This window comes from Ambystoma mexicanum, chromosome 13, assembly GCF_040938575.1.
Source record: "Ambystoma mexicanum isolate Mex_15411 chromosome 13, UKY_AmexF1_1, whole genome shotgun sequence".
In the NCBI taxonomy this organism is placed as follows: domain Eukaryota; kingdom Metazoa; phylum Chordata; class Amphibia; order Caudata; family Ambystomatidae; genus Ambystoma; species Ambystoma mexicanum.
This window is the reverse complement of record NC_090938.1, coordinates 608,766,139-608,778,753: the sequence shown is the minus strand read 5'-3', so window position 1 is coordinate 608,778,753 and position 12,615 is coordinate 608,766,139. Positions and strand designations below refer to the sequence as shown.

General features: G+C 49.3%; 1 protein-coding gene across 1 annotated transcript in view; it reads right to left on the bottom strand.

Moving 5' to 3' along the window:
- KCNH4 (potassium voltage-gated channel subfamily H member 4) overlaps window positions 1-12,193 on the bottom strand; it is a 976,843-nt gene extending 964,650 nt beyond the window's left edge. Inside the window, exon 1 of the mRNA XM_069634470.1 lies at window positions 11,307-12,193. Within this exon, the coding sequence (XP_069490571.1) occupies window positions 11,307-11,382 (76 nt within the window). The 5' untranslated portion in view covers window positions 11,383-12,193. The remainder of the gene's footprint in view (window positions 1-11,306) is intronic.
- Window positions 12,194-12,615: the final 422 nt, after the last annotated feature.

Below are 12,615 nucleotides of genomic sequence, written 5' to 3'. Positions count from 1 at the left end.
AAGCTGTGGAGCTCGAGGCGGCAGCCGGAGGCAATGAGGAACGAAGCTGCAGCGGTAGAGTAGCTGGTAAGTTGTTAACTAGGGGGCTTGCAGGGTTCAAATGTGGCGCGGCCCTAGGACAGATGTTCTAACCTTGTCTTTCTTCTTCTTCACAGGGTCCGAGTTCGTGGATGCAGAGTGCGGTGCTGCGGCATCGGGATCAAGATCACTGAATGTCAGAAGATGATTCTGCAGATGAAGCGATGAAGCACCGGCTTCCTGGAGGTCAGTATGCAGGAGAACACCTGGTTTCAAAGGTAAGTAAACTGGTCCAAGCGGCGGTGAGCGTCACATTGCACGCGAGTGCACAGTAACGTGAAGCACCGGCCTTAAGGATGGAGCAGCTTATATAGCTGAGCTTCTGAAGCCACGCCCACCAGGTTCAGCCTGCCTGCCACACCGTGCCACACCCAATGAGTCAGCACATGACGACCAGGCCTAGGGAGCCACAACCTATGAGTCAGCACATGAGGATGTTCTCTGGAATAAAGGCTTTCAGCTCCTGGAAAGTTCTTGTAAAATAAAAGCACTCCTGCACTGAAATAAAGTAAAAGCATTCAGCACTGAAATACAGTGTTTCTGCTCACATCTATATATGAGCCTGGCACCAAAGGCGCCAGGACTGAGTCCAGCCAGGGTCCCTGTGTTTATGGGTCCCAAAGGGACATAAGTGAGTCAAGTGACCCATTGCCCCCATCACTAGATGGTGTGGTTTTTGTGTTCTGGGGCATGTGGCGATGACAGATTGTTTGAATCAAGCCTTTCCATCAAACGTTGCACTCGAAGTGCCTGCCAGTGTTTAATCAAAGCAGTCTTCTGAGGGTTAATGGCTTAATTGGAGGAGTAACCATGAAAATATCTTAATGAGGTGTACCTTCAGCCACTCGTGTGTGTCCTTCACTGAAGTCCTGTTAAAAACAAGCATTAGCAACGCCAACTTGGGCTTGTGTAGAAATAATAGGCATTTGATGGGCGCTACTATTATTATATGCCCAGGTACTTCCATCATTTTGCACCTGCTACCATCAATAGCCATTTAATACCACTACGGAAGTGCCTGGCAAGTGCCTTTTCCATGCCTACTGAAAAGCCAAACAAGCTGTTGGCATTGGCAATTTGTCTTAAAAAAGCTTCTGCCTTATGTGTTGACTATGACCGTATTACTCCTTGAAGGTGTGCAGGGAAGTCTCACTGCAAAGGTGCATTTTCAGAGCTTGGACTCAGCACGTGGTTGCCTGGGGAAAGAGCTCAGAACTCCAGCCGTTGAATTTGCTTCCAATTGGCCAAAAGTCTGGTTCTTTGCACGTTACCTGGCCACTGAGTTTAGGGCAAAAGCCCAGGTTTTTGCTGTAAGGCTGATTCAGGAGGCCTCTCGCTTTGGGTCAACAGGAAAGGGCGCGCTGGGAGATGAAGCAGTGTTCCACGCATCGACCAATGGGATCAGATTGGGAATCCAACATTAGACTCAAGTCTTGTGCTTTGAGACGGGTGACTTTAGCCAGTAGACCCCAGACCCTCCCACTGTGCGTGGAATACATCGAGACACCACTATTTCCATGATTGCCTTGCCTATAGACCTGTGCACACCTGTGTGTGTGTGTATGTGATGCAGACAAACCTAGTGCACATGTATGTTTGTGATGCAAGCGCGCACTACCACTTGATGTCATTTGTCAGCTAATCAAGTGCAGGGAAAGGTTCCTGTGCCCCGTTAACCTCTGCTGAAAGAATAGGGACTTCCCCTGCTCTAGAAGCTCTGTGATTGGCTAGACATTGGGCCTCATTACAAGGTTGGGGGTAGCCTTGCCGGTAAAACCGGCAAGGCTACCTCCAAACCGGCAACAAAGTCTGGCACCCGCGAATGAGGAATTACCGGGGTATTCCGGCCCTGCCTGACCCGATAATTGCCCTTTCGGGGGTGCCGGAACCGGTAGATCCCCATTCCCATTTGAGCCCCATAGGGCTGAATGGGAATGTGGATGCATGTAGCACCGGCACGGTTCATTACTGTGCCAGTGCTACAGGCTTGCTGTGCTCGTGGGTGCCTTTCATTCCGCCAGGTGAGACCTGGCGGAATGAAAGTCACCCGCGGGCACAACTCGGAGTTTGCCGGTCCGGATACAACGGTACTGGTAAGCTTACCGGTACCATTGTATCCAGACCGACAACCTTATGATGAGGCCCATTGTATTTAGTGCTATTACAGTTTTAAAAAGCACAACCCGTGCTACCACCCTTGCAGGCAGTTCGTGTTTTGGGAGTGGCAACCAAAAAATCCCATTCGTAAAGCCATGGAAGACAGTCGATCTTTTAGGAAAGTGTTTATGAGGTTTAATCATACCGAACTTGTCGAATTTTTTTACCTCCATTTTTAAAAACTTTTTTTACCACCAAAAAGTAGATGGTGTTTTGGGGTCAGGCAATACTGGTTAGGGTGGGGTGAAGCGGTGGGTAAGAGGTGTTGGGGGTCTCCCCCCACATTATGTGGTAAAAAATTCCCCAAAAAATTCGACCTTTTAAAATTCGATTAAAACACATAAGACGAAATACTTCCGAAATACAACAAAAATAGAAGTCAATCTTGAGGTAAAAAGAAAAGGACAATGTTTTCACTGCTTTTCAAATTGGAGAACAAAACGAACACGAAAGTAACAATTCGATTTGTAAAAGTCGCAATTTTGTCTTAGGGAATTCAGGGAGAGACGAAGTTCGGGGGACGCTGAAGGGAAATAAACATACCATCAAACATGAGTGTCATTTTAGGCGGGGCAAGGGTGTTTGTCAACTCCCACCCCCAAATATTGTGGCACACCATTTTGTCCCACTCATTTGGCAGGGGCCCCTTTCATTTAGATGTCATACCCCCCAATACCCCCCAACATTTTCAGCAAAGTTAATCCACTGCCATCAACTTGTTTGGGAATCCTTCTTAGGCTCCTTAAAGGGCAGTCAAATGTGAAATACTACATAATGTATGGAAGTCAGCTAGGCCACGACTGGAGCGTATATGTAGGTTGCCGGAGGCTATCCACTTCTTGTTGAGAGTGGGCGCCATCCCCTTTGGGTGTGTTTGAAGCCGGGAGTAAAACAAAAAGGTAGCTTGCCCCCTTTATTTAAATGGTTAGTGTTGCCCACCCACTACAACCAGCAGTAAAAAACTCAGCACGTCCGGATCTTTCACCCAGAAAGCTACTGCTGCAATTTTATTGGAGTGGGTTGAGTTTTTATAAATCTGTCAAAGTGGGTCTTGTTCTCAGACCCACACGAGGCTCCCGGTCCCTGGCGCCCTCCGATTAAAGGCCTGGAGGCTGGCCCCGCAAACCCTACATTTAAGATCAGATGACAAGTACTGATTCAGAAAGTTCAGCACAGAATCCTGAGGTGTGTCAGAGAAACAGGACACCTGTAAGCTAACCCCTGACTTTATGTGTGCCTAAAAAAGTTTGCTGCAGCAATTTCAACTTCCACTCAGCCAACTGGTCCAGCCTATTCTCCTAGGTCTCCTGGGGGCAACCAGACGTGGTCTCCCTCTCACTGTGCTTAGAGAGGCATCAGCTTCACCTCACTGATGATCCCCAACAAGGGTGAAACACGTGTATGGGGTTGCTGGTGGTACTCTCGTTCAGGTTGGAATTGCCATTGCATTTCGGTGCTGGACTGCCCCTGGGCAGGACAAAGACTGATATGCAAATGGATATTTCCCATCTGTGAAAGGCACAGTGAGTAAAAGCAGTGGCTGCGAACTCTCAAGTGGTTAATAACCACTGAACAGGTTATCAAGTCTATTCTTTCGAGAGAGGGGCGCCCGCTACCTTTGCAAAACTATGGTCCAGCCTATTAGTTGGGTATCAGGGGAAGGGTTCGCAAGGGGAGAGGGGAGGCAGAGAATGGAACATGGACAGGATGGGGTGGATGACTGTGGAGTATGTGGGGACGGCCCCTGATGAGGGGTGTCAGCGCTAAGGGGTGTACGGATAAATGTGCACACACGAGTGTCCTCGGCACGCCCAGTCTGCATTGTTGGTGCACACTTTGCACACATACGACTATACGACTGGGTGAACGGGAAAATACTTGATCCCTGGTTAAAGCCCACTTGCGTATGCAAAGTGGGAGTGGCCAGGACAGGAAAGGCAAATTAAGGGAAGGCCTTCACCTGCAGTGGGGTGTGCACATAGCACGGCGATTCACCAAAAAGGAGGGTGCCTCTTGCGCCACTTGCCCCAGCCTGAGACCCGCCCCCCCTTCAAGCTGGCGTAGGTTTGCTTTGGAGTAGGGGCAATCTCGTTGTTTCTTGAAAGGCTTTCACCTCCCCCGCTATTTCACACTACTGTAACAGTGCACGTGTAACTGCCGCCTTTTCACACGAGCAGGAATGCGGTCGTCGGAAGCTGGCTCTCTTTTTGTTGAAAAGTTAGTCCCAAGTTGCTAATTTTCACATAGTTCTTGATGCATTGGGCCTACAGTCTTCCTTTTCTTAATGGGAGCGAAGTGGTGAGGAGAGCCATTGAAGGTACTAACACATAAAAACAAGCATTGGTAAAGCCAACAGTTTGGGCTTTTGCATAGGTATGGAACAGGCATTTGCTAGGCACTGATGTAATGGTGCTACCGGGCTATAGGACTGCAACAGCTGGAAATGGAAACATTATCTGAGCACATGATCCCAGCTCCTGGCAAAATGTGTATCTAATACCTCAAGCCAAAGCTGTTGGCTTTCTCGTAGCTTCATTTTAAAAGCATTTAAATGCAAAGAAGATATACAAATCAAGAGGCTGAAGGCACACGTCTTTCAGACTTCTTCATTATACTAGTAGCCATGTACAGCTGCAACTGCTTAGAAAAAACACTGAGGCTCATTACGAGTTTGCCACCGGTAAATCTGTAAGAGTACTGGGGAACGGAATTACTGATACCTCTACTTGTTCAGGCGGTATTACCACTTAGGTATTTATTACCTCCAGCGGTAATAATGACAGATTACAAGTGGTGGTTTGGCAGTGTTAATCCCCATTTTATGGCGTCCAATTGGGGATATTTGCCGGTATTACCTACGGCGGTATTACTGGATGGTAATACCACTGATATTTGGCAACTCGTCCACTTTTACTTCCAAAAATCGTCGGTATTGCCACCGGAGGTAATACTGGCAAACTTGGAGTTTGGCTGTGCAGGAAAAATGGACGTAAACGGAATTACCTCCACGTTTTTCCTGTACCGTTAAACTCATAATGAGCCCCATTGTCAGGTTAAACTGCTTGATGGAGCGAGCTCAAAGAGATGCCAGGGCGATGTGGTCAGGGCTGGGAGGGGCAGGAAGTGGGTTGGAATGGCCAATAGGGATTTGCATGGCCACGGGCAGTCAATAGGTGTGTAAATTCCCAAACACCTACAAGCAGTGTGTCCATCCTCACATGTCATCTCCCTTCACCTGTCCTCCAATGCAATAGTTTCGGCTTAGAGGTGGCACTTATGCGCCAACTAATAGCCCAAGCAAAACATGCATAATTCTGGCTTACGCAGGCAAATAGCACACCTGCCTTAGAAGATCAGGGTGATCTGCCAATATGCAACTGTGCCCCGCTGTCATTCTGCCGGTGCTGTTCTGCATGGGAAGCAGAAGTCCCTGCCCCTGTTGAGGAGATGCAAGGATGGGAATGGGGTGCACAGGGTAGATGGAGATGCAGTTGAGGGGCCTTAAAATGGCGGAGCAGTAACACCTCTCGTGCAGTCTGCCCCGCGAGGTTAAGGGGAACACGACACATCCTTGTGCAGGACTTCACTCAACGCCTCCGCGAGACAAGACGGTCTGCACATGGCAGGAGCTTGTACATCCAGGGCGGGCGAGCCTTCGGGTGCTCGGCTCGAATCATCATTCCATGGAATCAGTTACACCCCCATAGAGCGGACTGTGGAAGCAGAACCAAACCCGATCGTTTCCGTACCTCCTCCTGCCTCATGGAAATGGAAGAGGGTTGCCGCTCAGCGGGGGCCCGCCTGCTTGCTGCACATGTCTCACAATTACCTTTACGTCCCTCCTCCTCGTCCCAGGCCTCTCTGTGAGGCTCCAGCCTTCATGACAGGACCTCCCCCTTAAGCTCTATCCCCAGTTTTAATTTGCCCACCAGGATCATGGGCCGCTCCACCAGGTGGATGGGGGACGGGAAGTAAGTACTGGGACGAGGAAGAGTGGGACTAGGCCTAATGAAAATTACCAGTGAGTAAACATAATATTAGCACCTCGTCTACTAACAGTAATAAAACCCTCTCCCGTGGCCTGGACAAGCTGTTAACAACGCTGTCCCTCCCCATTAAAAAACTTGGTCCTGGGCCATTGCTGGCAGATGCTGTGGCTGAATTACACATTTCACTGCACAAAAAGGTAGTCAATCTTAATCAGAGGCAAACGGTCACTAGATTTGAAATACTGTGCTCTGTTGGTAAAAAATAGACGTCGTGGGATTGTCTTGTTAAATAAATACGGTGAAGTTTTCTGCATTGCATTGGAACGCATGTTCCCCCTTGGCTCTCATGACACGCGTGTTCTAGAAATGATCGGTCAATTTGGGATGCCACACATTTGAATACCTCAGTGGGTTAATGTCCCTTCTGCAGGGTGTGCACTATGGATGTGATGTGTTTCGGATTCCAGCAGAGCTGACTCCGCCTTTCACCCTTCTCAGGTGGACAAAACGAGTATCCATAGTAATATCTGTAGCCAGCTTGGTGCACGAGGCTGAGTTTGGTGCTACATAGTAGATGCAGTGTTATTAGCGTTACAGGTAATGGTTAGGATGCGGGAGAATAGGGGCAGAAGAGAGGATTTGGGGCGGCGCAGACCATTTTCAATCTGATCACCGGGGACAGGGAGCCGAAACAAAATGACATCCAGGCAGCAGAAAGCGGCCCTCCCCGGGGTATTTACCACAGCAACGCGCCTTCTCCGGGGATAGTTTGCTGGAAGAGAGAGAAAACATCTCTCTCTCTCTCTCTCTCTCGCGCGCACTCACTGCATTACGACGCTGAAATCACACGTTTAAAAATAACTCCTCGACAACCAGTCATTTTTCTTGACGCTCTGAAAGTTCACATCCTCTTTTCCCAGGTAGCTTGCGTCATTGCCGCTGCGGCCCACGAAGTGATAACTATTAGCCGAAAACAGAAAATGTCCCCTCTAGAAGCAGAATAGTGGAACCGCCCCTGCTTTCATTGAACACTCGCGTGGGCACAGGGGCGCGCTCAGCGCTTGCTCTTGGTATTCTGGTTCAGAGGAGAATTGCCAAGCGTGTCGGTGCGGCACTGCCCGAGGCGTTGGGACCAGGCTGATCCACCAATGGATACTTCTCCTCTGTGAGCTAAAACGGGGCTGTAGACCCTCCCGAGTGGCAACCTACCCATAGCACAGGTTATTTGCAGGGTTCGAAATTGAGGGGAGCTGGCAGCGATTTACTTCCTGTAGAGGGACTAGGAGAGCCTGGCTAGCTTCATACCAACAGCTACCAGGAGCTACTTTTGGCTCTTCAGGCCAACCGAACCCGAACAAAGACACTAATGTGAATTTAACTCTGTGTGTTTGGAACAACTTATAAATCAGCATTAGGCCTCACTGTGTCATTTATAGTATAAGGGGTCTAAAACAATAGACAAAATGATAGCCTTCCATATTATGTGGAAGTTCAATTTGGGGAACGAACGCTATATATTAACTCCTCATTCCCCAGTGGTAGCTCCCGGTCACTGGTTACTGCTGGACACCCAGGAGCTGCTTTCTTTTAGCTCCTGCTCATAAAATCTTAATTTCAACCCCTGTAAACATGATCATTCTCGGTAGCGGGGCTCCCAGACCTTTGTTTAAATAGTGCAACCTCACCTGCTTTAATAGAACACCTCCCTTGTGCATAGGTGCGCACTCAGGCTGTGCAACTCTGGTGCACTGCAAATACCAATAAAAGGATGGATGCTAATACTTGAGTCAATGGGAATTCCTCTGGCCCTATTCCATTCCATCATTTTTTATGCGATCTCTGACAATACAGATGGGGTTACCAGTATGCAAATCAGTTTTGATCCCGCCCCCTATGGAAGCCATTCAACCTAAATGCTAGCGCATCACCTCTGCACAGGAACAAGGGAAGTCGCTCATCCGTTTTGTCTTATTAGCGGTGCGGAAACGAAAATATTCAAGGCTGTTTTTGTCACACTCCCCTCTTTTTAACTCTGTTTGTAGCCAGTACTATGAAAATGTTCAGTTTCTCTTAAAAACATCTGCTTTATTTTTTTGGTACCAACAAATCCTGTATAAATCTCTCTTTACAAACAATACATTTATATACAATGCATTTATACACATTCATTTGGCCACACAAAGGGCTAACACAAAATATTGTGTACACGAATAGCAACATATTACTTTTTTAGTCACATAATCCAGAGACTGATATTATGCACTGTCTTATTTCCAGTTCATTTTCTTTACTCTATAGTGCCTTCCCTAGTTTAAGCAGTACTGATTGTCGCTGTATAGCAAGGTCGACACAGTGTGTTTCGGCCATCTCGTCACCAACTGCGGTGTCATAAATAAGCGGCCTTCATCAGGATGATAGGTGAGTAGTGCAGACTGGTTACACCATGTGTTGCAAATAAGGCATTTGAAAGCACATTGGGTGTGTAGTGTTATGGTCACTGTTCTCCACGTTAGGCAAAGTATCTTGCTTTCACAATCTTGCAGTTTGCAGCAATGTAAGAACATTGTTCCTGATACCCAAATCTATTTATAGTCATTTTACAGAAAGAGGAAAGGCCGAGTCAGCCCTACCAGGATTCAACCTTTTAACCTTCAGGCCTTCGTTGTGGTTCTGATTTTAATTCCAGGTTAGGATACAGTTTGGGGTGTCAGAATTCAGGAGAGAAGTCATGGTCCCCATACCTCCACCCCCTCCCCCAGACACACCAGCACTGCCACCACCTGACTGGCCCAGCGCTGATTTTTACTCTCAGACTAGGGCGCGCGGCCTACAGGTAGAGCAATTGGCGTACCTCACAGATGCCACATTCAGCGGGGCGCGTGCATAGTCACCCCATTGCCTGTTACTGCTCAGAGAAGCAGCCGGACTCTGCTTGCACGGGTCAGGCTTAGGCTTCGGAATCACCCGATGGCGGAGGTTTGCAGACGCATCATGAGTTCGCCTCATATTCCTGCCAACACAGCAAGAGGACTGCGTTTCACCTGCTTGCGTCCGTTTTGCGTTTCTATGGTCCCTAAACAAAAGAATTGTCGTTTTTGATTTTCAGAGGGATGCGCCTCGCTGGCACCAAAATAATATACACAATGATTATGGCAGGAGGCCACTTAAACAGCAGCATGCCCACACACTGATTACTCGAGCTGCGTCCCTTACAAATGGCATGACAACCACACACATACTCTGGAAACATGAGGGGACAGTAGACGCCAAAGATACGCACTGCACAAGAGGCCCGGAAACTGGGGACGTCTGAAATTGGCTGAAGAAGCACACGCCCTTTGAAGTTAGGGTGACCAGATTTTGAAAATAAAAAACCAGGACAGGCCAAAAACATAAAAGTAGGACTAGCACCCCCAGCCTATTCAACTCCGCCCAACATCTGTCACGCCATCCCATCTCATGCCCCCATCATACACATTAAAATAAATATTTCCAGAACTTCTCTATATTAACTGCACGGTTGCAAAATCATACGACACTAGAGGGTCTTTTCCTTTCATAGTTGTTACAGGCTATGTGGGTTTATTCACTGGTCCCGGTGGCGCAATTAGTAAAAGCATTTCTATGAACAAGAAGGTTGTAGGTTCAAGGCTGCCCTGCAGTCTCCTAGATCTGGTAATGGAATGCTGGGGAACTGTATATTATGCAAAAATGCTGACTTTAATTGCTGTATGTCTGCGGTGACCCTCCTCTTCCCAAACCCGGGACGTGGTTTTTAAATTAAAAACACTCTAGGGACGGGGGTGGGGTAGGGGGGACATTTAATTCCGGGATGGTCCCGAAAAACCCGGGAAATCTGGTCACCCTATCTGAAGGGTGCCTCCGTCTCACCCAATGGGGACAGTTCCAATGTATCCTATGGCAAGTGAGGGCCTATAGCTAATCAAGGAAACACTTGGCCTATTGAAAGAGAACTGCACATGGCTCACCAAAGAAAACCTACACGCCTGGTCACATAAACGTGAACCAGATAGTAGGTGAGGCGTCGTTGGATGCCAGAATGCGCATTTTCGATCTCTAGAAAGAGTTTTCGTTATATAGTAATTCGTTATAAAGATATGGACCCGAAGAAAGAGTTCTGTATCTAACTAACCTATGAAAGATATACACACACTTATAACGCTTAATATTGACTGCTGGCAAAATAACCTGTAACCTCAAGTGTGTTATCTCTTACTGACCAAAGAAATACAGGTACTTGGACAACAAGACTGTGGCCTCTTGCCATCCAATAAAAGAAAGTGGCCCGCCAAAAAAAGAGATGCCTGCTAGCCAACCAAGGTTCTTATGCTCTACATGTATTAAGAATGATAGAGCGGAGAGATCGTAACAAGATACGGATGCCGATGCTTCCTGGAAACTGATTTGATGGCTTATCAAATTAATTGTTCAAAGGTTTTATCTAGATCTCGTCGAACAGCCCATCCACCAGCCCAAGCCATAACCCATCCACCAACCCAACACAAAGCCCATCCTCCAACCCAAGCCATAACCCCTCCACCAACCCAACCCACAGCTCATCCACCAACCCAAGCCATAACCCAGCCATAACCCCTCCACCAACCCAACCCACAGCTCATCCACCAATCCAAGCCATAACCCAGCCATAACCCAGCCACCAACCCATCCACCAAGCCAACCCACAGCCCATCCACCAACCCAACCCACAGCCCATCCACCAACCTACTGCCGATTCACCAACCCAACCCACAACCCATCCAACAGCCCATCATGCAATGGCTTTGTCCATGGACTTGTTTACCAACTCTCCCAACAGTTCATCAGATGACTTTCCAGTGACTACTACTGCAACGGCTCGTCCAGCGCAGTGCTGAAGACCGCACCTAGAAGCTCACGGTACAGGTCAACGGCTCATGCAACATGCATTGTACACCCCGACCTCAAGCGGTGACTGCATGCAACTTGAAGGTAGCAAACAGCTTCTAACACATTTCTAACACCTTTCTAAAGCCTGTGGAGGAGATCGAAGCATGTAAAGTATTCAATGCACTCAACACTTACGCGTGCCATCAAATCTGGTGGCGATGGTGTCAAGGAAGGTGTTCTGGGGGGCCAGCAGTCCTTTCATCACCGGCATGGTCCTTCAACTTCGTGAGGGCCTGTCCCGGTTGGATCAAAGCGTCCAGCGGCATGGGGCGATGGCAAGAGTAGCCGGTGTGGGCCCTTGTGGGGCCTGGCGCCGGAGTCCTGGGGGCTCGGGTGCCAACGGTTCACTATGCTGCCATAACATGCTGTGGGTACCAAAGCTTGCTGGCAGCTTGTCTAAATGGTTGTCAATAGGCTCGTCCAACGACTTGTCCAACGGCTTGATAGCGCTGCAAGGTCTCGTTCATCAGCTTTTGCAAGGATCCAACAGCTCGCCCTATAAATCGTAAAAAGGCTTGTCCAACAGCTGGTCCAACAACTCGCTCAACAGTTCATCGGATGGCTTGTGCAACAAATCTTTCAACATTGACTAAAATCTCGTGCACCGGTGCCAAAGAACGTCCAGCCAGTCATCCAACGACTCGTTCGTGGGCCTGTTCAGCAGCTGGCCCAGCATTGGTCCAGTGGTTGGCTCGTGAGCTCATAACGCTGGCCCTCTCTTCTTCATCCGCCCCGTGGCTTCCCCCAAGCCTGCTCCGGGGCTCCCTTCTCCGCTGAGCTTGTCCCGTCGGTGCTCTCCGCGAGCAGGTGACCACGCTGTTCCTCCTCTAACTCTCCCGGACGCACTGATGTTCCCTCCTCCCACCTCCCCCCTCCTTCCCGCATCCTCCCTTTATTCCTCTCTCGGCTTCGCTTTCTCGCGCCCGGCTACCCCTTTCTGTCCCCCCGGTCCGCTCGTGTTGCTCCCGTGCCTCTCCTTCCTTGGATGTCTCTCCTGCCTCACCTGCCGGTCTCTCCCTCCCTGCGCCTTCGCTCCTCTGCTGGTTCTCTCGCGTTACCCCGCCCCTCTGCCCCCCCTCTCGCTTCTCTGCTCGTCGTTCCTTTCGTCCTATAACATCCCCACTCCCCTGTTACAGTGCCCCCTTTCGCCCCTTCACTCTAGAGATTTCGTGCCTGTGTTCTCTATCCCCGCTGCTCCCCGCTCTTTCTCCTGTTCACTCTGGCGCTCTGGGGGTCCCCGTCCCCAGCCCTCTGCACCGCTCCCTTCTACTCAGTGTTCAGTCTCCCAACATTTTGCCCTGCCGCCCGCTCCCATTACCCTCTTCAAATTCCGTGCTGTAATCCCCCTGTCGCTGCGCACACTTCTCCGCTAAACTGATAATTCCCCCACGTCGCCCCCCCCCCACTCCTCACGCTCCCCCCTAGCCTGCCTTCTACCCCGCTG